The sequence below is a fragment of the Oncorhynchus gorbuscha genome, linkage group LG24, assembly GCF_021184085.1.
Source record: "Oncorhynchus gorbuscha isolate QuinsamMale2020 ecotype Even-year linkage group LG24, OgorEven_v1.0, whole genome shotgun sequence".
Classification (NCBI taxonomy): Eukaryota; Metazoa; Chordata; class Actinopteri; order Salmoniformes; family Salmonidae; genus Oncorhynchus; species Oncorhynchus gorbuscha.
Window position 1 is genome coordinate 18,488,809 of NC_060196.1, and position 24,012 is coordinate 18,512,820.

A 24,012-nucleotide genomic window follows, 5' to 3' on the forward strand; every position below is an offset into this window, starting at 1 on the left:
ACACTTCCGTTTTTAACAGGGTGTTATGTAAAAGTTGGAATGTATGAGGTGGAAAAAAAACATTCTAAGTCCATGTGTCTGACATTAACCATGTGCATGACATTCATAACACTTGGAATCAATCTTCAAAAAGTTTTACATACACATTCAGGGGGTGGAATGGAACAACTCAGTCATTTGCAATGCCACTAAAACTTACTTTCTGTACAAAAATGTTTAAGTTGGATATCACACTTGCTGCATTACTGAGAGCTAAACATACAGGATATGGGCACTTCTTCCATTTGGCATCAGGGTATCAACATGGACAACAAATAACTTGAGGACAAATACAAAATGGGTGCCTGAAACTATGTACATGAAAGTCATGAATTGATGCGAGTCAAGTGCTTTCGAATCTAAATGAATCAAAATGGACACATACAAAAAAAAAATGAGAGCATATTTGAAGGCTGAACCTATTATGATGTAGGCTAATTACCTTTTGAAACAGAGTGCAGTCTATTCACACAGATTACATCGACTGTTTAGCCATTTTACGTTTTTTTTTAGATCAACTATTAGACAGTGTCAGCTACAGTATCAGAATACTACACCTGAGTAGTATCAATAGATTTTGTGACAGCAGACAAAAAAGAGATGACAGGTTTGTAATATCAGTTTCAATATTTTTGTTATGGTTTCTAACAGTTCTACAATGACCTACAGTGCAGAGTAGCAAGAATAACACAGATGTATAACTACATTGTTCATTTTCAGGACTCATTGAAAGTGAACTTAACATCCAAGAATGCTTTGAGCCATCATAAGTAGTATCATAAAGAGTTTAATGTGAAGTGAAGTGTCCCTTATTGTATTTTACAGCACGTGCACGCACGCGCACGCACAATATTTTGCATTGAGCAACAATACCTAGTCTGTTATTATTGAGGAAGAGAAGCAAAGTGTGAAACCACCAGACTAGAGGAGATAAGATAATATATATCATACATTGAGCAGTATGTGAATTCCTTATTGTTAATATATGTAAATATCAAGTGGTGGTGGTGTAGATTGAAAAAAGCACTCCCACAAATAAGCAGAATGTAACCATTGTGTGATGTCACAAAATATGTCATCGAATACCAAACTTCGATTGCTTCCTGTAGATGGATGCAATCTTTGACAAAGGTTTTGCAGATGTTTGGGAATGTTTCACAAATTTTTGTGGGAAGGTTTTCGGACAGCGTTGCATGCACTTGTTATATATACCATGCTTAAAAAATACCCTGATATATTTGAGGTTCTATGTATGAAATTGAACAGGTGAGGTGGGTAGAGATACCTGTAGATAACTTATTTTTACTGAGAACATTTTTACTAAAAGCTACTTTAGCCGGAGATTACTTTGCGGTGATCGTTGATGCCAAATTATAATCGGGGGATGCCAAGAAAGGGAAACAATCAAATTTTTTGAGACATATTTTTGGAGCTAGCCTGTGATTAAAGTCCAGGCACTTTATTTTTTGATTTTTACTTCTTTTCAATCTCACTTCCATACACATTGTTGACCGGCAAACTAATATTAGCAACAACTTCCGTACTTTAATTTCTTTGCATGATAAACATTAATTTCCAGTTTTACATCAAGTGTCATGTCACAACGATAAATAACAAAAGGAAGAATTGGTCCAACCTAACCATGATACCCACTTATCATTTTTCATCATCCCAACAATCCCTTTAAACAAAAAGGAATGTATTGTATATCAGCTCTGGGGTGAAGTTTCCCCTAAGTTCAGATCTAGGATCAGCTTCCACTCCGCCAATCGTAACCTTAACTATTGATGGGGAAAATGCAGAACTGAGCCAAGATCAGTATCTTGGGACAACTTCACCCTACTACTTCTATATATCACATTAGGGGCAGGGGCAGAAACTAGTCAAATAAATCTCCGTCCTCCAATCCATAGAAATCTCAATCATAGTCCCTCCCACCTACATCACATGACCGATTCTCCTTCTTCCTCTTCCTCTTCCCCATGGCCGACAGTAGAAAATACGTTTCTGGGAAAATGCAGGGTTTCTCTTATGAAGTCCAGGGGGTCAGTGGAGGACAAGCTTAAAGGTCAGAGTTCATGAAGGAGTCTACAGAGGCACACGTCAGGGTTAACTGTTAGAGAGAGGTTCTGTATGGAACTGTGATGGATGGTGGGATTGAATTAGTGGGTGAAGTGGATGAGTGCAAATCCACCCATTACTCCGTAGTGAGGATGGTGTGTGTGTGCAAGTCTTTGTGTGTGTGAATCTGTGAATGTGAGTGTGTATGCATAAGTGTGTGTGTGTGTGTCTGTGTGTACACTAAGTGTGCGAGGGCTACTGCAGATAACGGTAGACTTTGAAGCAGTGGTTCCCAGAGTCAGCCACCACCACATGGCCATCGGAGGTGAGGGCCAGGCCCTGGGGACCGTAGAGAGGGTCTGCCGATGTGTTGATGTAGGAGAGGAACGAACCACTGCCATCAAACACCTGAGAGAGGGAGAGAGAGAAAGAGGGGGAGAGAGAGAGAAAGCAGGGGAGGAGAGAGAGAGAGAAAGAGGGGGAGGAGAGAGAGAGAGAGAGAGAGAGAGAGAGAGAGAGAGTGCAGAGAGAAATACATTTGAAATACCACTAATCTAACTGACTACTCTAGATGAAAATATAATACATCTAACAAAAAAAATGGATAATAAAATTATATTTTAAAGAGCACGCTAGAGGACAAGAAACATTTTTCATTTACATTTTAGTTAACACCAAACCAAGGTCTCCCACTTCCCTGACCTTGGTCTCACTTCCATGCTCTTTGGCCTCACCTGTATTCGGCTATTGCCCCAGTCTGCCACGATGATGTTCCCGTTGACGTCCACTGCCACCCCCGTAGGGGCGTTGAACTGGCCATTCCCCTCCCCGTTGGAACCAAACTTCAGAAGAAACTCCCCCTCAGGGTTGAACACCTGCAGAAAGGTACACAATCCCTTTTTATATAAAGAAACAGGTACATACCATCATCTTTTGGTTCAATTGATGCCATGTTGCTGTGAAATTGCTTAGGCAGAGAGCCGCTGGACATTTTGTAAATATTTTATAATTTCTACATGTTTTTTGTTGGAATCTAATAATTTTTTTGGGGGGTGGGGGTTGAATAGCCAAATGTTTATATATTACATCTGGATTAGGTCTATTTGTTTACTGCCCATGAATTCATTGCAAATCAGCTGTCTCATGATAGCTAGCTAGCGATGCTACCATACATTCTATTTTTCATTGTTATTTCTACGGTCTCATGACTCAATGAGGAGGACTAATTCATGGCGAGCTGGCAGTGACGACGTCACCGCTCGGGAGGTTTCCTCCGAAGTTATGAGCGGCCCGTCATCATAATATCCTGAGTGAATGGAGACTGGAGAGCTCAAAAATAAACATCTCTTTCTACGCTACAAGACCTGAGAGTCAACGGCTACGGAGAAATCGCAGTCAGGCAGAGGGCGGGGGGGGGGGGGACAAGGCGCGAGTGAGATGCCTTCAATGCAGAGTGAACTGTGCGGTCTGCCTGCCAGTCTCCGGAGGACCTGCTCATCTCCCCCCCATTGACCTCCTTTCTCTGCTTAAGACATGCAATTCCATCTTGACTGTCGCTCCATCTGTTGGAGGCTTGAAACACTCAAAACAGTCAACACTGTCTAAAAATCATAGTCCAGATCTACTATATCCTATAGCAGTTTTATTTGATTCTTGTTTGTAGCGATGTGTCGTTTGAATGTCATGTTGAACAATGCTGAACACAATGCTTTTTCTCCCCAATTTTGTGGTATCCAATTGGTAGTAGTTACAGTCTTGTCTCGTCGCTGCAACAGCCACACCACACCACACACCAGCCACACCAATGTGTCGGAGGAAACACTGTAAACCTGGCGACCTGGTCAGCGTGCACTGCGCCTGGAGTCGCTAGTGCGCGATGAGACAAGGATATCCCTACCGGCCAAACCCTCCCCAACCCGGACGATGCTGGGCCAATTGTGCGCCGCCCCATGGGCCTCCCGTTTGCGGGCGGCTACGACAGAGCTTAGGCTCGAACCCAAAATCTCTGGTGGCACCCGGGAGGCCGCTGAACACAATGTCGAATTGACCTTAACCAACTTTAGGTTTTCTCCCCCAAAATACTTTAGCTCCAAGACAATGGGTCATACAAATGGCTCGACACCTAGGGGTGATACCATGTGACCTAGCAGGACTATAAAAAAGGTCTGCTCCTGAAAAAGGTCTAAACCTCCAGCGGGCCGACCATAAGTTCTGGACCTTTGCCTTTAATGGCCAGAACCGGTAACTGATAACTTAGGGGGGGGGAAGTATATATTTCGGGAATAATACCTCTAATCCAGTAAATACAGTGGGAAGGAAGTGCCCACGCACTAAACAGGCTCAGGAGAAAACATACAACTTAGAGCTAGTGTAGCCAGAACGGTACCCTTAAGCTGACCGTCTTCAAGGAAAGAAGGATAAGACAATTAGAGCACAGCCTCTGCAACTCAAGCAAGGAGCCAACAGAGAAGAGCAACAAACATAAGGACACCAACTCGGGACCAAAGGAGCGACCTGATGGAGGTACCTCAATTCAACAGGGAAAGCACACACAGACCATCTTCTTCCTTTGTTCTCCTCTATGCGGCCTGAACCATCAAGAAGCCACCACAGACTTTGATCCCAGACTGAGGAGAACATATTTTAATGTTCAGGATCTCGAGGTCTTCCAATCTATTTCCTACCTTTTCATGATCATTCTCATTATGTTTGTAAATATTTAGATTAGTGTTATTAAATGTTGATTTGTTCAAAGAAATTTTGTTTGTCTTTGTTATTCTGTTAAAGAACTCCAATTGATTCTCAAAATAATTCATACCTTCAGATAAGCCAATAATTAGTATTGTTAAAATGTTAGTCTTATAGAGTTATTGCTAAAATAACTATGAGCCTCATAAGTCTTCCTAGAATACAATTGCTGTTCAATACTGGACTGGTGCTCTGTTAATAATCTCATAGTAATAAGTATACACACAATTTTACAGCTTGTTCAAGTGCTTTAAGATAATTTTTTGTCATGAAAAGCGCTAGAGAAGCGAAATAAATCATTTATTATTATATCCCTTTTTCATAAAAAGGTGCACATCCTTTTTACGGGAAAATATACATACTTTTTTCCACAAGGGAACAAATCAATTGTAATTGGTGAGATGGTCTTACCTTCACAGAATGATTATGGAAGTCCGTAACAATTATCTCATTGTTATGGTTGACTGCTGCAAAGTGAGGACCTGGATCAAACAGAGAGACAGTACAATGCATTTAACCCTGCTCCTATGGCAACGTAAACAACGAAACAGACGAAAGTGGAGATGGCTTGCGGGTGATGGCAGAGGCTTGAGGATTGTAAATAGCCCACTCTGGACTACCGATGAGTAGTGATGAGCTGCCGGGGCATCACCCAAGTGGGTGCTACTTGTTTGTATGGGAGAATGGCTACAAAAGTCAAGTGGCTACGCTACGGACGCTAGGGACGCCGAGGTGCTCTGCTAAATGGCCTCCCACCGCTCAAGACATTGTTTGATACTACCAAGACAAACTGCTTCAGCTCCTATCCTGACATACTGTTTTTGTTTCCTTGTTTAATACATTTTATGTGCTGTGTACATGCGTCAGCTGCCATGTACCACGGCCTACATGTAAATATAGTAAAACTACTAAAGACACCGCCGACAAAGTTGAACATGTCTTGATTTAAAACAATGTATCATTTGATATGAGATGTTTATGAAAGACATGCCAAAACATATGTAGAAACGGATTCCACTGCATGCATTTTACTCTGTTAAACTGTAACGAAATAGCATAATAAAACTATGGAATCATTAACACATTGTTAAATGAAAGAAAAGTATTTAACTGAAATGGAAAGCTATAGTGAAGAGTGTGGTAAGTTGAGCCACCCTTGTTTCTAGGAAACCATATGGGAAAAAAGTGGTAAGGTCCCATTTTTTATTTAATTAATTTTTTGACAAAGAAGCTATTGTAATTGTGTTGAATTTTGTGTTTGGGAAATAAAGAGAAATGGTTTTAAAAGGGTAATTGTAATATGTGACCAGTTTCAGGAAACTAGGCACATGGCGCGGGTCACTACTTTACAGTAGAGTCATTTGAATCGTTTTTTGTGAACTTTCATGTGCCTGAATAACAAACTTGTATGCCATCTGAATAAAATGTTTATATTACGAGCGCCATATAGCACGCTTCTGTCTATTTGAGCTGCTTAGTATGTGTAGGTAATCCTGTCTAACGCAGCTTTTCTTTGCCTAACCAGCTCTGCTAGGGCGAGTAATAAAGAGATGGGTCATGCTAAAGCTTAAGAGGTTGTGAACGATGGTGAATGAGCAAAGAAGATGTCTCCAGTTGGTACCAAAACATTCCAAGGCCATTTTCTCAACTTAAAGCAGAATTACTTTCCCATTGTTCCTCAAATGCAGTATATGATATACCATTTCGTAGCTCTGTCTCTCTGCTTTTATCCAATATATAAAACACAATTTCAAATTTTGCTACATGACACTGAATCAAGTCGGTCGGTCTCATATTTCATTCAATACACAACATTTGTAGGCGGCTTAACTTACCCTGTCCCGCAAGCACAACAAATTATGCCAAGAGACCACTTTATTTTTTTTTCAAAACTGTAATGTTTACATTAATTGTGATTATTTCCAGGGATACTTAACATCCTGAAATATATGTAGATGTTTTTGTTAGAAAGAAAACTATATTTCCCTTGATGGAGTGATGATGAATATCAAAAATGTCTCAACTTACCCCACTCTCCCCTACTGGAGAGTCCTGCTGTTCAGATGGTTGTTTTTGACAGGTAATTTGCTAATTATGTGTACGCTCAGGCCTACTGTGATTTTTTGTTTGTTTGTTTTTTACAGTTTTCACATTTGATTCATTAGCTTACTTACATTTACTATGTAAATCATGAATTCTAACTGACTATGATGCAATAAAGAAAGTATTGGATAGATTATATTTGATAGTCCCATTCGGTATTCGAATGTCACGGCCGCCTGTGGGGAAAACAACCTGTGGTTACCTAGGTTACCCCATTGGCTCATAGCAAAAACTTGACTTTTTTCAAATGCTATTTCCTTGTTGTCTACTTGTTTTAGTCAATTACAAAACAACATGTAAGAAAAGTACATGTCTAAAGATTACTTTTCAACACTGTCTGCTCCTGAGCGTTCTGTCTACTTAGAAAAGTGTAATATGGCAGGGCTTCCCTCATGATGGTGCTAGCAGCCACGTGAGTGTTAGCTATCTACCGACCAGAACATTAAGCTAGCCAAGAACAACAACAAACAGACTATACAGCTTCAAGTAGAGAGTGGAGTTTCAAACGGACTGTACTGAATAAGTGTTTTCCACACACAACTACGTGTAGTCTACTTGGACACCTGGTCCCCACATTTCCCATTTGCCCTGAAGGAACAGGGCTCGTCTCGCAGGCTCCATTTCCCTATGTGGGTGCATTGCAAACCTTGGGTTGGGATTTTTATACCTCTTTTTCTCCCCAATTTCGTGATATCCAAATTGGTAGTTACAGTCTTGTCCCATCGCTGCAACTCCCATACGGACTCAGAAGAGGTGAAGGTCAAGGACCATGCATCCTTTAAAACGAGACCCTGCCAAGCCGCATTGCTTATTGACACACTGCTGGTTCAACCCGGAAAACACCAATGTGTCAGAAACACCATACAACTGGCGACCGAAGTCAGAATGCATGCTCCCAGCCCGCCACAAGGAGTCGCTAGAGCACGATGGGACAAGGACATCCCGGCCGGCCAAACCCTGCCCTAACCCAGACAACACTGGGCCAATTGTGCGCGGCCTCATGGGTCTCCCAGTCACGACCGGCTGTGACACAGCCTGGGATCGAACTCGGGTCTGTAGTGACACCTCTAGCCACTGCGATGCAGTGCCTTAGACTTCTGCGCAACTCGGGTACATTGAATAACATCGCAGCTTTTTGGCATGTTTGTTATTTTAGTATAACAAAAGAAATCTACGAAGTTGGCTCTTTTACAATGGGGGTCGATTGAAAATACTTTTCCCCAATTTGTGGGCGTGGTTGAGCGGAATTCCTTATGACGCGAATATCGACTTGAAGTATCAAACATGACTTGTGTTATGACATACACAACGAGGGGTTCCGGGGGTTCCAAAACCTGAGATTCTTTCATTTTCCGGTCATTGTTATCTTGAGCAACTATCAACAGCCAAAACAAACTTTTCAATATTTTTTTCGCCCCAACTTTACATCACCAGCAGCAGTATTTGCCAGCAAACCAGCGTGGACAGCACAAGAATGTATGCTTCATTATACATGGCTCCCAATGGGCCCAGAAACCCCAGGGCCCCCCCCCTTTACTTTGGTGATCTTCATCCTGAGGTGACTGACGCGGTTTTGTATTACAAGGGACCAAATCACCAGTCGTTCACTGAGAAGCACTTATGTCAACTTTCTTAGCCCAGCTGATACTGAGCATGCCCTGGACACGAGCAACTTTGAAAGCATTCATGTAAAACCTATGCGGATCATGTGCTCTCAGCGTGACCCATCCTTGAGAAAGAGCAGGGTAGGAAATATGTTTGTTAAGAATCAGCCTTCGGAGACATTCTCTCCAGCAAGCTGGTTTGTGACGAGAATGGGCAGTCTAAAGGCTATGCCTTCGTCCAATGAGACTTCTGAAAGAGCCGTAACAAAATAATACAGAATGCTGCTAGTGTAGCACAGTGTAGTGCTTACTCCTCAGCCTAAAGTGGCCCCAGTTGCGCCACGGAATAGCGAGCTTTTCGCATGGCACAGACTGGTAAGATGCTTCAGGAGAGCTGTCACGTATGCTAGCAAGACAGAGGTCCTGGGTTCGAGCCTCTGTGTGAGCCGAATCAGGAGGAAGTGGTACTCGCTAAGCTAGTGTAATATCCTTTACAGTGGTGCCTAGTGACTAGAATCTACAGTTGCGCTCAGGTCAATGCTGGGGTCGCTGTTGAGTAAGTTTAAGGGGTGAATGTAGCACATAGAGCTGTGTGAAACTTACTCCTCAGCCTGAAGTGTCCCCACTTGGGCATGGACTGGTAAGATGCTTTAGGAGGATGGTCATGTGTGCTAGCAAGGCAAAGGTCCTTTGTGGCCACCAAGCCACTATATGTGGCCCCAGCACAAGGTGTCGAGTTCCTCACGAACCAAAACAAGGAGAGGACCAACCCTAACCCGGTGATCATCTCCTACCAGCCTGCTGCTCCTGCTGGGTACTTCATGGCTGCCATTCAGGTAAATCTAAATTATTGGATTTCATGTGGACAGTATTTAGAAATGTAACCTTTAGTCATGTGAATTAAGAATAACAAGTGATTATATAGGCCTATTACTCCAGAAGAAGAAGAAAAAACAAAGCAACGTCAATAAAGCATTTCTTTTCAAAAATGGAAACACGATGGACTCTGTCACGTTTAGGTAAGGTTAACCCATACCTTTAAAGCAGCAATCAGCAGTTGAAACAATTACAAAGCGTACTCCCCACCACTGTTTCTGTAAAAAGAGGGGGGATGGGGCAGGAGAAATGTAACTGCTCTCAAATTCAAAGACAGAGATATGGATGCAAGGATATCCATGAATACAAACTTATAGTTTTCAATTGTGTTTTGAGGCTGTCCGGTATTTGTTTATATTTACTTTGTTTACAAACATTGTAGTAAAACAAGCTATATTTTGGGTTCTGATGGGGTATGTCAGTTCAAGTAAGCTGATGAGGCGCAATTTATATTCTATAAGAATCAATGGGTACATATTTATAAGGCCAAAAATGGATGTTGCAACCGCTGATTGCCCCTTTAAGATAAGGTTGGGTTAATTGAAAATTTGAATATTGAATGGAAACACACACACACACACACACACACACACACACACACACACACACACACACACACACACACACACACACACACACACACACACACACACACACACACACACACACACACACGAGACTGACAAAATAAAAGGGCTTCGAGATATTAGGAAGAGCATGCGGGAAGTCCCTCTTGATCAAATAAAATGTTATAGCTCAAAAGGTCATGGTCACATCCTAAAGGTCACTTGCCTGGGGGAGTCCTCATTCCGCATGCAGGTGGTGGGAGCAAAAGACAGGGAGTGGAGAGGGGAGTGCAACACCATTACCATTGAGTGTACCTGCAAACTGCCGGTCGCCGTTTCCGCGGTTACCAAACTTGGTGACCAGCTTGCCGTTGGGCTGGAAGATGAAGACGCAACACGCCTTGTTGTCCACGATGATGACGTGGCCGTTCCTGTCCACCGACACGCCTTTGGGGCCCATCAGCTTGCCCGAGCCAATCTTATTCTGCGGGAGATAGAGGAACAGTCAGGAAGGACAGTGGATAATACCCCAGTATTTCTGTTGGGTATTTTATGTAAAGAAATAGCAAACAGGTTCATGTTTCAGGTTGACATTTCAGGCTAACGTTGAAGTCTCATAGTGGCATGGGAACCTATTTTTCAGGTGCTGCTGGGTAGAAAAAGACTAATCAAGTCAGAAAGCATACCCACATTGAGTTTTCCATTATCAGTAATATAATAATAATAATATATGCCATTTAGCAGACGCTTTTATCCAAAGCGACTTACAGTCATGTGTGCATACATTCTACGTATGGGTGGTCCCGGGAATCGAACCCACTACCCTGGCATTACAAGCGCCATGCTCTACCAACTGAGCTACAGAAGCATCAGCCATGCAAAGCATCACTTAGGATAAAGCAATTCTGACAGCAGCTATTAGATGACATGACGGAACAGACCGGAATCCAAACTGAATAGCCCTCCATTTCAATATTTTCACTTCAATGATTAAGTCTGGACCTGCTCCAATTGAGAGGCATTTGGGACGACAATTGGGGTGGTTAGAAAGCAGCACAAACGATTTCAACGAATTCAGGTCCGAATCCAGACTGAGGGTTCCAGATCCAGACTCAATCAGTAAAGTGGAACAGAGCGATATCTAGTGTGGATTCCAGGATAAATGACGGCATTGTATACATTTTGAACTCACTTTGAACTTCCCGTCGCTGGAGAAGATGCTAACCCACTTGTTGTCGTAGTCGGCTATGATGATGTCACCGTTGGGGTGGACCGCCACTCCTGTGGGCCGCTGCAGTTGCCCTGGAGACCGTCCACGCACCCCAAAGCGACTCTTGAACAGACCGTCGTTAGAGAAGATCTGCAAAAGAAACACGGGCCTGAATCTGATTGTCAAAATGCTTTGAAATATAAAACTTAAATCAATGGATAGTGAGGGCTCTTTTTTGTTCAGTCCTTTAAGGAAATCATTTGAAAATCCTGTTTGATATGATAAATAAAATGACACTTTTCAATTATTGAACTGGAATTGTTAGAGTTGGTATGTTTGCCATATTTTCAAATTTGCAAAAGCATCACGATATACAGCAAATCAAAACATCTGAGCAGTCAGAGCTCCTAACCGAGTCTTGTTTTCATCCAGTCTATTTCAGAAGAATATTCTTCAGACAATCTCTTCAGACACACCTAAAAGAGCTCTGGTGAGAACTCACAGTCAAAAGATACCACTGTGACTAGGTCAAGGTAGAACGACTTCAGAGAGATGAGCTAGATGCAGGGCTGTTCAATTCAGTTTCTGTACGGGCAAAACACTTGTTTTTCACCCTCTCCTCCATTCATGGACTAATTCAGACCTTTGACAGCAGGTGAGTGCAATTAACTACCAGGTAGAAACAAAAAACAAATGTTTTGGCCGGAATTGAACAGACCTGAGCTAGATGCTAACTACCACTGTTATGTACAGAACCAGTCAAAAGTTTGGACACACCTACTTCTTTATTTTTACTATTTTCTACATTAGAATAATAGTGAAGACATTAAAATGATGAAATAATACATATTGAATCATGTACTAACCAAAAATGTGTTGAACAAAATCAAAATATATTTTATATTTGAGATTCGTCAAAGTAACCACCCTTTGCCTTAATGACAGCTTTGCACACTCTTGGCATTCTCTCAACCAGCTTTATGAGGGAGTCACCTGGAATGCCTTTCAATTAACAGGTGTGCCTTGTTCTTTCCTTCTTAATGTGTTTGCGCCAATCAGTTGTGTAGTGACAAGGTATGCAGAAGATGGTCTTTTACCAAATAGGGCTAAGTCCATATTATGGCAAGAACAGCTCAAATAAGCAAAGAGAAACGAAAGTCCGTCATTACTTTAAGACATGGAGGTCAGTCAATGCGGACAATTTCAATAACTTTGAAAGTTTCTTCAAGGGCAGTCGCAAAAACCATCAAACGCTATGATAAAACTGGCTTTCATGAGGACCGCCACAGGAAAGGAAGACCCAGAGTTACCTCTGTAGCATAAGATAAGTTCATTAGAGTTACCAGACTCAAGTTGCAGCCAAAAGAAATTCTTCACTGAGTTCAAGTAACAGACATCTCAACATCAACTATTCAGAGGAGACTGTATGAATCAGGCCTTCATTGTCAAAATGCTGCAAAGATTGCCCTACCAAAGGACACCAAAAAGAAGAAGAGGCTTTGGCCAAGAAACACGAGCAATGGACATTGGACATTAGACCGGTTAGATCTGTCCTTTGGTCTGATGAGTCCAAATTTGAGATTTTTTATTCCAACCGCCATGTCTATGTGATACACAGAGTAGGTGAATGGATGACCTCCACATGTGTGGTTCCCACCTTGAAGCATGGAGGAGGTGGTGTGATGGTGCTTTGCTGGTGACACGGTCTGTGATTTATTTAGAATTCAAGACACACTTAACCAGCATGACTACCACAGCATTCTGCAGCGATACGCCATCCCATCTGGTTTGCGCATGGTGGGAGTATCATTTGTTTCTCAACAGGACAATGACCCAACACACCTCCAGGCTGTGAAAGGGCTATTTGACCAAGAAGGAGAGTGATTGAGTGCTGCAGCAGATGACCTGGCCTCCACAATCCCCCGACCTCAACCAAATTGAGATGGTTTGGGATGAGTTGGATCGCAGAGTAAAAGAATAGCAGCCAACAAGTGCTCAGCATATGTGGAAACTCTTTCAAGACTTTTGGAAAAGCATTCCACATGAAGCTGGTGTGCAAAATTTTCATCAAGGAAAATGGTGGCTACTTTGAAGAATGTAAAAATATATAATATATTTTGATTTGTTAAACACTTTTTGGTTACTACATGATTCCATGTGTGTTATTTCATAGTTTTGATGTCTTCACTATTATTCTACAATAGAAATAAAAATAAAAGCCTTTGAATGAGTAGGTGTCCAAACTTTTGACTGGTTCTGTAAATGGGATAAAATATTTGAATGAAAGAGTCTAACTACAGTAGAAACTTATTTTATCATGCCTAATCTTTATTACATAAAACAACAAAGGATGTGCTCACTCAAAAATGAATGTGTGCTGTGGTAAATAAATCAATTTTTTTTTTTTTTTGTCAATTTCCATTATTCATCTGGTATTCAAGCCATGTAAATCCACAGATCAACAACGCAAATTTACAACAACAACAAAACAAAACAAAAGAAAAATCACAAAACACAAGTGCTTGTATGTTCATTTGATGGAACACATTCTCAGCCCTTTTCAAATCAAATGCATTAAAGGGAGGACGGACAGCTGATGGTTGGTCTCCATGGAGATGACAAAGTGCACGGTCTCACCAAGCTAATTATGTTCAATAGCGATGAGGAGTCATCCCACAATTCCCTCAGATATCTCCCTCAGGCGAAGAGAAGAAGCATAATGTGCTTGTTGATCCTACCTTGAACAACAGCTAGTTCTCTTTTGAAGCCAAATGTTTTTACATTTGTGCGACGGGTAACCTTCCCTTGAGGCCTTGGTAATGCCTGAGCATTAGCTCAACAGGCCTTGGTCAAAAATAGTGCACTAAGGAATAGGGTGCTATTTGGGATTCAGTCAAGGTCTGCGTGGCATAAATTACATGGGTTTAATGAGTAATCTATGAAATAGAGCTAGAAATGACATTCTCCAGCCAGTTCTCTTACCTGAACACACTGGTTATTGCTGTCTGCTATCAACACCTTGCCTACTGAGGAGGCAGCCACACCCTGTAGATTGGTGAATTCCCCTTTGTTTCTTCCCTTTGTACCTGGAAGGCATGAAATAAACAAGTGTCAAATTCCCCCGTAATGCTTATTCATCCTATGAGTGTAGATTAAGAGTTTCCAAAGTGAAAACATTTTGACATTATTTTTTTTGATAAAGTGAACTGTATTATTCTTACATTGGTCAGTTCTCTTGAGTAACTTTATCCCAATTCCACACAAAAACTTTGACTAGTAATTCATAACATATTCGTGTTGTCATGGTACTAGAATTTTGACTTTGATACCAATACCAGGTTTAGTATCGCGATACTCGATACCTTCACAATACTTAACACCAAAATGATACCACAGCAAAAAAGGTATTTTCACCACAGAATGGCACTTGATCGAGACAGAAAAACTGCTCTGTTCAATTGTTTGGCATCTTTGGATTTTTTCTTCTTTTTTTTACATCAAAATGTTAAATCAATTATACAATCATAAAATCAATTGGACTTTGCTTTTACTAATCAAACTACATAACATCAACAGTAATAATGTATTTGAATGGTAAATCTCTATTGATAAACTGGGTAAATTTGGTCTCGTGTGGCTCAGTTGGTATGGCGCTTGCAACGCCAGGGTTGTGGGTTCGATGTCCCACGTGGGACCAGTATGAAAATGTATTCACTCACTACTACTGTAAGTCACTCTGGATAAGAGCATCTGCTAAATTACTCAAATGTAAACATAGCCTAGGCCTGTTCACAATACAGGTGAATGCATACTCAACACGAGACCAATTAAGTGAATTAATAAAGTTTTTGGTGACAATCAGCTTTCAAATCAGTACATTTTGCGTTACAGTCTCCATATTAAATCACAAATAAAGTACTACGGTAGTAAATTGATGTTTGCTTCCGCTGTAAACTAGCAAGGAAAGTTAGCCTACAAAGCTTGATGCTACCAAGACTCCTTGCATTGTAAAGTGATCTAGCCTGTATGGACATTGTTTTGCGAACAGTAATTAACAGTTTCAACATCAGTTCAGACGTCTTTTGTCCTCGTCTTGTCGTGTCCTGTATATATATATATATTTACAACTTTTTTTCACATACATTTTTTTTTCCATCAACTCATCTTCAAAACACTCTCCTGCAACCCGCCTCACCAATTATATTTATAAATAAGTATTATTTACCTCAAATCTGCAATCCTCCAAGAAGCTAGCCAGAAGCTAGCCAGAAACTCCAAGAAGCTAGCCAGAAACTAACCAGAAGCTAGCCAGGAGCTAGCTAGAAGCTAATCAGAAGCTAGTTCAGAAGCTAGTTAGCTTCTTTACTAGCAAATCGTTAGTATTCAGCTAACCACGGTTTGTGGTCATCAGCTATCCTTTAGCTCGAAAATCTATCGCCAGTTTTGTACGGCGCGGCTCGGAACGGAACATACCGGACCAATTTTTTCTCTCCATGTCCTTGGATTTCAACTGCTCTCTGGACATTCATTCCCGGATCTCACAGCTAGCTAGCTGCTATCCGTGTGTCTATCTGCTCTCGTCGATTCCGGAGCAAACATCAATTACTCCGGAGCTAGCCAGCTCCGTCAATCACTCCTGAGCTCCGTCAATCACTCCTGGGCTGCAGTCACCTATCAGGACCCGTTTTACTGCCTACGCGGAGCCCCACCGGGCCTTCACAACTGGACTGCCGACGTTATCTACCCAAAGGAGATCTGGCTGGCTCCTCCGTCGCGACGTTACCTGAACGCCCATCTGCGGCCTGCTAAACGTTAGCTGTCTTACCGGCTGCTCTCAGAATAGACAATCGGACAATTTATTTATTTTTATTATTATTATTATGTTTCTTCTTGGGCCTCTATAACTATATCTATTGTTTTTATTTTATTTTTGTTGTTGTGTGATTTGGACTAATCCCCTCTACCACACAGAACCCCACTAATCTACTGACGGAACGCAAGAGGTGGCTAACAACAGACCTCCATCCTATGCTAGCTTGCTACCGATGTCCTGGCTAGCTGTCTAAATCGCCTTGACCCCGAGACCAACCACTCCACTCACTGGACTCTTTTGATCACTCGACTAGGGATGCCTCTCCTTGGTGTCAATATGTCTTGTCCATTGCTGTTCTGGTTGGTGTTTGTTGGGTTGTTTCACTGTAGAGCCTCTAGTCCTGCTCACTATACATTGTCCAGTTTGTTGGTTCCGCCACCCACACATGCAATGACATCTCCTGGTTTCAATGATGTTTCTAGAGACAATATCTCCCTCTTCATCACTCAATACCTAGGTTTACCTCCACTATATTCACATCCTACCATACCTTTGTCTGTACATTATACCTTGATGCTATTTTATCGCCCCCAGAAACCTCCTTTTACTCCCTGTTCCAGACGTTCTAGACGACCAATTCTTATTGCTTTTAGCCGTACCCTTATTCTTCTCCTCCTATGTTCCTCTGGCGATGTAGAGGTGAATCCAGGCCCTGCAGTGCCTAGCTCCACTCCTATTCCCCAGGCGCTCTCTTTTGATGACTTCTGTAACCGTAATAGCCTTGGTTTCATGCATGTTAACATTAGAAGCCTCCTCCCTAAGTTTGTTCTATTCACTGCTTTAGCACACTCTGCCAACCCGGATGTTCTAGCTGTGTCTGAATCCTGGCTTAGAATCCTGGCTTAAATTTTAATTCCAAATTACAACATTTTCAGACAAGATAGAACTGCCAAAGGGGGCGGTGTTGCAAAATACTGCAAAGATAGCCTGCAGAGTTCTGTCCTACTATCCAGGTCTGTACCCAAACAATTTGAACTTCTACTTTTGAAAATCCACCTCTCTAAAAACAAGTATCTCACTGTTGCCGCCTGCTATAGACCACCCTCTGCCCCCAGCTGTGCTCTGGACACCATATGTGAACTGATTGCCCCCCCATCTATCTTCAGAGCTCGTGCTGCTAGGCGACCTAAACTGGAACATGCTTAACACCCCAGCCATCCTACAATCTAAACTTGATGCCCTCAATCTCACTCAAATTATCAATGAACCTACCAGGTACCCCCCCAAAGCCTTAAACACAGGCACCCTCATAGATCCCTCATAGATCACCCTAACCAACTTCCCCTCTAAATACACCTCTGCTGTCTTCAACCAAGATCTCAGTGATCACTGCCTCATTGCCTGCATCCGTAATGGGTCAGCGGTCAAACGTCCTCCACTCATCACTGTAAAACGCTCCCTGAAACACTTCAGCGAGCAGGCCTTTCTAATCGACCTGGCCGGGGTATCCTGGAAGGATATTGATCTCATCCCGGATGAGGATGCCTGGATATTTTTTTTAAATACCTTCCTAACCATCTTAAATAAACATGCCCCATTCAAGAAATTTAGAACCAGGAACAGATATAGCCCTTGGTTCTCCCCAGACCTGACTGCCCTTAACCAACACAAAAACATCCTATGGCGTTCTGCATTAGCATCGAACAGCCCCCGTGATATGCAGCTATTCAGGGACGCTAGAAACTGTTATACACAGGCAGTTAGAAAAGCCAAGGCTAGCTTTTTCAAGCAGAAATTTGCTTCCTGCAACACTAACTCAAAAAAGTTCTGGGACACTGTAAAGTCCATGGAGAATAAGAACACCTCCTCCCAGCTGCCCACTGCACTGAAGATAGGAAACACTGTCACCATTGATAAATCCACCATAATTGAGAATTTCAATAAGCATTTTTCTACGGCTGGCCATGCTTTCCACCTGGCTACTCCTACCCCGGTCAACAGCACTGCACCCCCAACAGCAACTCGCCCAAGCCTTCCCCATTTCTCCTTCTCCCAAATCCATTCAGCTGATGTTCTGAAAGAGCTGAAAAATCTGGACCCCTACAAATCAGCCGGGCTAGACAATCTGGACCCTTTCTTTCTAAAATTATCTGCCGAAATTGTTGCCACCCCTATTACTAGCCTGTTCAACCTCTCTTTCGTGTCATCTGAGATTCCCAAAGATTGGAAATCAGCTGCGGTCATCCCCCTCTTCAAAGGGGGGGACACTCTTGACCCAAACTGCTACAGACCTATATCTATCCTACCATGCCTTTCTAAGGTCTTCGAAAGCCAAGTCAACAAACAGATTACCGACCATTTCGAATCTCACCATACCTTCTCTGCTATGCAATCTGGTTTCAGAGCTGGTCATGGGTGCACCTCAGCCACGCTCAAGGTCCTAAACGATATCTTAACCGCCATCGATAAGAAACATTACTGTGCAGCCGTATTCATTGATCTGGCCAAGGCTTTCGATTCTGTCAACCACCACATCCTCATCGGCAGACTCGACAGCCTTGGTTTCTCAAATGATTGCCTCGCCTGGTTCACCAACTACTTCTCTGATAGAGTTCAGTGTGTCAAATCGGAGGGTCTGCTGTCCGGACCTCTGGCAGTCTCTATGGGGGTGCCACAGGGTTCAATTCTTGGACCAACTCTCTTCTCTGTATACATCAATGAGGTCGCTCTTGCTGCTGGTGAGTCCCTGATCCACCTCTACGCAGACGACACCATTCTGTATACTTCCGGCCCTTCTTTGGACAATGTGTTAACAACCCTCCAGGCAAGCTTCAATGCCATACAACTCTCCTTCCGTGGCCTCCAATTGCTCTTAAATACAAGTAAAACTAAATGCATGCTCTTCAACCGATCGCTACCTGCATCTACCCGCCTGTCCAACATCACTACTCTGGACGGCTCTGACTTAGAATACGTGGACAACTACAAATACTTAGGTGTCTGGTTAGACTGTAAACTCTCCTTCCAGACCCATATCAAACATCTCCAATCCAAAGTTAAATCAAGAATTGGCTTCCTATTTCGCAACAAAGCATCCTTCACTCATGCTGCCAAACATACCCTTGTAAAACTGACCATCCTACCAATCCTCGACCTTTGGCGATGTCATTTACAAAATAGCCTCCAATACCCTACTCAACAAATTGGATGCAGTCTATCACAGTGCAATCCGTTTTGTCACCAAAGCCCCATATACTACCCACCATTGCGACCTGTACGCTCTCGTTGGCTGGCCCTCGCTTCATACTCGCCGCCAAACCCACTGGCTCCATGTCATCTATAAGACCCTGCTAGGTAAAGTCCCCCCTTATCTCAGCTCGCTGGTCACCATAGCATCTCCCACCTGTAGCACACGCTCCAGCAGGTATATCTCTCTAGTCACCCCCAAAACCAATTATTTCTTTGGCCGCCTCTCCTTCCAGTTCTCTGCTGCCAATGACTGGAACGAACTACAAAAATATCTGAAACTGGAAACACTTATCTCCCTCACTAGCTTTAAGCACCAACTGTCAGAGCATCTTACAGATTACTGCACCTGTACATAGCCCACCTATAATTTAGCCCAAACAACTACCTCTTTCCCAACTGTATTTTATTTATTTATTTATTTTGCTCCTTTGCACCCCATTATTTTTATTTCTACTTTGCACATTCTTCCATTGCAAAGTAGAAATAAAAATAATGGGGTGCAATATTGCTATTGTATTTACTTTGCCACCATGGCCTTTTTTGCCTTTACCTCCCCTTCTCACCTAATTTGCTCACATTGTATATAGACTTGTTTATACTGTATTATTGACTGTATGTTTGTTTTACTCCATGTGTAACTCTGTGTCGTTGTATCTGTCGAACTGCTTTGCTTTATCTTGGCCAGGTCGCAATTGTAAATGAGAACTTGTTCTCAACTTGCCTACCTGGTTAAATAAAGGTGAAATTAAAAAATAAATAAAAAAATTTTCAAGTGTGTTAGCTCCCCACTCTGCACAGAAGTTAACATGATGCAGTCCAGACTCCAAGTCCAGGCTATCAATGAGTAAGTGGAGCAGGCACGGTGTGCGCCTCACAATATAAGCGATAGAGTTGATCCGTGAAACACATTTTTACAGAAGTACTGAAAGTAACCAAAATTCAAGTACCGAACCGATTTTTATGTTCTAGTATCAAAAAAGTACAAATGTTTCGGTATACCCTATACCGTACAACACTACAACATATGTATTAGGTGAACGGTCCCTTTAAATGTGTTAGTTGAACCTTCCCTTTAAATCTGTTAAAACACCAATGATAAGGCAACCATTACCGATCCTGAAAATGAGGTCATCTTCGATGGGGTTCTCTTTCCTCTTCCCCGTGCTGTACATACTGGCTGGCCTCTTGATGGCCTTCTGCTTGACGTGGCTACTCCCCGGTGACTTCAACCTCTTCTTAGCGCTCTCCGTACTGGGCGACACATCGGCCGACTTTGTCGCTTTAATCTTAAAGGGACTCCCCTTAATATGCTGGTCGTACAGACGCAGCGACAGCGTCAAACTACCCTCTTTCGGCGCCGTGTACAGATACTCGTACGTCCCGTTCTTGTTGTCCAGTATCTCACCGTCGCCCACGCTGCCGTCCGGCGTGGCAATCTCCGCCGTGATGTTAGCTTTCCCCATCTTACACAGCTCACCGTCCTTGTCCTTGGTCGTGATGGTGACAGAGGTGGGCAGGCCCGCTACGCACTGCCTCAGGCCCTCGCCCGTGGCCACCGTCTCAGACGCCACAGCATTCGTTGTAACTATAGTACCCAGATTGTGGATGGACTTTTTGAGGCCCTCCGTCTCCACCAGGAAGTCCAACTGGTCATTCTCCCCAGGCTGTAGGGGTAGCTCTCGGCTGGCCAACTCGCTGAGTCGCTCGCTCATCTGCTTCTTGACGAGCAGGACCTCGGCCTCGGTGCCGTGGCTCAGGGCCTGCTCGGTGAAATTGCAGCTGCTGTTGATGCCATCCTGGCCCTGGAATAACGTGTCCAGCTGGGCTTGGAGCACCTGGGAGAAACACAATGTAGAGAGGGGAAAAGAGCGAGGAGGCGGGATAGTAGAGAGGGTGAGGGCGTAGAAGGGTGTCAGGTGGGTGTGAATGGAGATGCACATGTGGGCATGCAAACATCTGTCAGTGTGAGGGGCTGACAACACACACATATATACAATCTGTCAATGTAAATAGACAAACATTGTCCAACGTCTGATCAACAAACACATTCACCTAACAAATGTGTGCACACAGACACATGCAAATATACACTGCAAGCAGGGAACTGGAAAAATGCACACACAACAAATGAAAACACACATCTGGTTTTAGACAGCTGTCCACATGCCACATGAATATCAGTTAATTTGCTGTACTGAGAATAAAGCTACATTTTCCATTACCAAGAATAAACATAGAATTGCAGACTAAGCTAAGTGGACTTTTGACACATCCACTGGTATAGGCATATGAAAGAGGGTCGACAAACTATCAAAGTTATCACTTGTTAACATAACACCACAGCACAGAAATGCTACAGGGCTGGGTTGAAACACTGAGCATCGCACACGCACACACACACACACACACACACACACACACACACACACACACACACACACACACACACACACACACACACACACACACACACACACACACACACACACACACACACACACACACACACACACACACACACACAGTCTCACTGTCTCTCACCTGCATCTGGCTATCACACTCATCCTCTTCGACCACACGAGAAGCCATTGAGCTCTCAAAGTCCCCAGCCAAAACTACTTTCTCCACCACTATCTATATCAAACCTTGTGTCATACTGTATAAGACTCACACTCTGCAAGAATAACACAAAGATGTTCTAGATAGAGAAAGAGGACGTACCAAGGGCAGGTAGATACAGTGCACACTCACTTAGCTCAGTGCACTGTGGAAGCCTACACCACTGTACCTACCCACTTTATCAACCCTTCTCTGCTTTCAAGACTCACCCTCTCTTTAAACATGAACAGCTCAGCTAGCTTGCTAGCTAGAAAGATACAGCACTTTCAAAGCCTAAATTGCCAACTAGATAAACACAATGACAACCCCAAAGCCTAGATATAGAAAAGTAGAAAGTGTCCACAGTCCACACCCTATAGGAAAAGGCAGAAAGATTAAAGTCCTCCCTTCCTTTGTGCAGCACTCTGTCTGCTCTAGCCAGCAGGTCCTACTGGTGAATCATTCCCATGTGATGGTGCTCTGCTCCCTAAGGGGAGGGCGTTGGGCACTAGGCCAGCCTGGTTGATTGGTTCTCTGGGCTGGGTGGGGCATCAGCTTCTCTGCCCTGGCAGTCAGTCTCTCCTCCCTCCCAGCCCTCCCCAAACCATGTTTTATTTAATCATTTCTCAGAGAACAGCCTGATCCACAGCTGAGCCACTGGCATGCAAAGTAGAAGCAGTGTAAACAGAGCCTCTGCTGCTGTGTGGGATAGTAGAACGAACAGAGGACTTTATTTATATTGCTATGTTATTTATCCTTTATTAATAAAGGTTTCATTTAATATTTTAGGATAGAGATCTGTTTCTAGGAAGGCACGTTGGAATCAGAAAACAGTTGTTGTAAAATTACCATCTACTGCTTTCAATAAATACTACATTTTCAGATTGTGAAAGCATCTACTTTCACTATTTTTCTTGTTTACATTCAGAGTATAATGCTGTTCATTCTTGGTTTAAAAACTATGCCCGTGTTTAGAAATCTATTTCCTTTATCTCCTAATCATTAAACTACTTACCTTCATTGACCACCTGCCTCTAATTTCGTATCATATTGACTGTGTGCACTAAACAAATTGCCAAAACAAATCAGAAACCTACAAGAAAAGGTTCTAATAAATGTCCCACTCAACAACCCCCCCCCCCATTTATCAAATGTTGGGGGCCTCACCTTCTGCTTGAGGCCGTAGTTGACCTCAAGCTCCATGAGCAGGACACTCTTGCGGACGTTCAGGGTCTTCTGCAACTCATCGAACGTGGTGTGGATGTCCCCCTCGATGGAGCTCTTCTGATTGGTCAGCTGCTGCAGGATCTCCGACAGCACCTGCAGGGCCGAGTCGATTTCAGGCAGCCTGAAGAAAGGGAGGGAGTCAGAGGGTGGGTGCGATCAGTCTTACGTCAAAATTAGCTGACTGTGACTACATCACTTTGAAGGATGGAGCGCATTGTCCCTCAAACTATTGGGCCATCGGGGATAATGCTTAGGTTGCCTCTGATACATATACAGTGCCTTTGGAAAGAATTCACACTTGACTTTTTCCACATTGTTAGGTTACAGCCTTATTCTAAAATTGTCCCTCATCAATCTACACACAATACCCCCTAATGACAGAGCAAAACTTGTTTATTTAGAAATGTTTTTTAATAAATAAAAAAAAAATATATCACATTTACATAAGCATTCAGACCCTTTGGCAGCAATTACAGCCTTGCGTTTCCTGGTATGACACTACAAGCTTGGCACACCACTATTTAGTGAGTTTCTTCCATTCTTCTCAGCAGATCTTCTCAAGCTCTATCAGGTTGGATGGGGAGCGTCACTGCACATTCATTTCCAGGTCTCTCCAGAGATGTCCGATCGGGTTCAAGTCCGGGCTCTGGCTGGACCACTCAAGAACATGTAGAGACTTGTCCCGAAGCCACTCCGCGTTGTCTTGGCTTTGTGCTTAGGGTCGTTGTCCTGAAGCCACTCTGCGTTGTCTTGGCTTTGTGCTTAGGGTCATTGTCCTGAAGCCACTCTGCGTTGTCTTGGCTTTGTGCTTAGGGTCGTTGTCCTGTTGGAGGGTGATTCTTCACCCCAGTCTGAGGTTCTGAGCGCTCAGGAGCATGTTTTCATCAAGGATCTCTGTGTACTTTGCTCTGTTCCTCG

The 24,012-nt window shown here is 43.0% G+C and overlaps 1 protein-coding gene across 9 annotated transcripts in view; it reads right to left on the reverse strand.

Annotated features, from left to right (window-relative positions):
• Positions 1-487: 487 nt before the first annotated feature.
• The window catches only part of trim2a (tripartite motif containing 2a), a 73,366-nt gene continuing 49,841 nt past the window's right edge, over positions 488-24,012 (reverse strand). For 7 of the 9 annotated variants that reach the window (XM_046325536.1, XM_046325537.1, XM_046325534.1 and 4 more), the window contains 8 exons: positions 23,035-23,215; positions 20,381-21,104; positions 14,190-14,293; positions 11,190-11,357; positions 10,301-10,481; positions 5,260-5,330; positions 2,835-2,975; positions 488-2,508 (listed from right to left, as the gene is read on the reverse strand). In XM_046325536.1, the coding sequence (XP_046181492.1) occupies positions 2,356-2,508; positions 2,835-2,975; positions 5,260-5,330; positions 10,301-10,481; positions 11,190-11,357; positions 14,190-14,293; positions 20,381-21,104; positions 23,035-23,215 (1,723 nt within the window). In that variant the 3' untranslated portion in view covers positions 488-2,355. Of the gene's footprint in view, positions 2,509-2,834; positions 2,976-5,259; positions 5,331-7,927; positions 9,398-10,300; positions 10,482-11,189; positions 11,358-14,189; positions 14,294-20,380; positions 21,105-23,034; positions 23,216-24,012 lie in introns of those variants that run through there. The other 2 variants (XM_046325540.1, XM_046325543.1) reach the window with 2 other exon arrangements.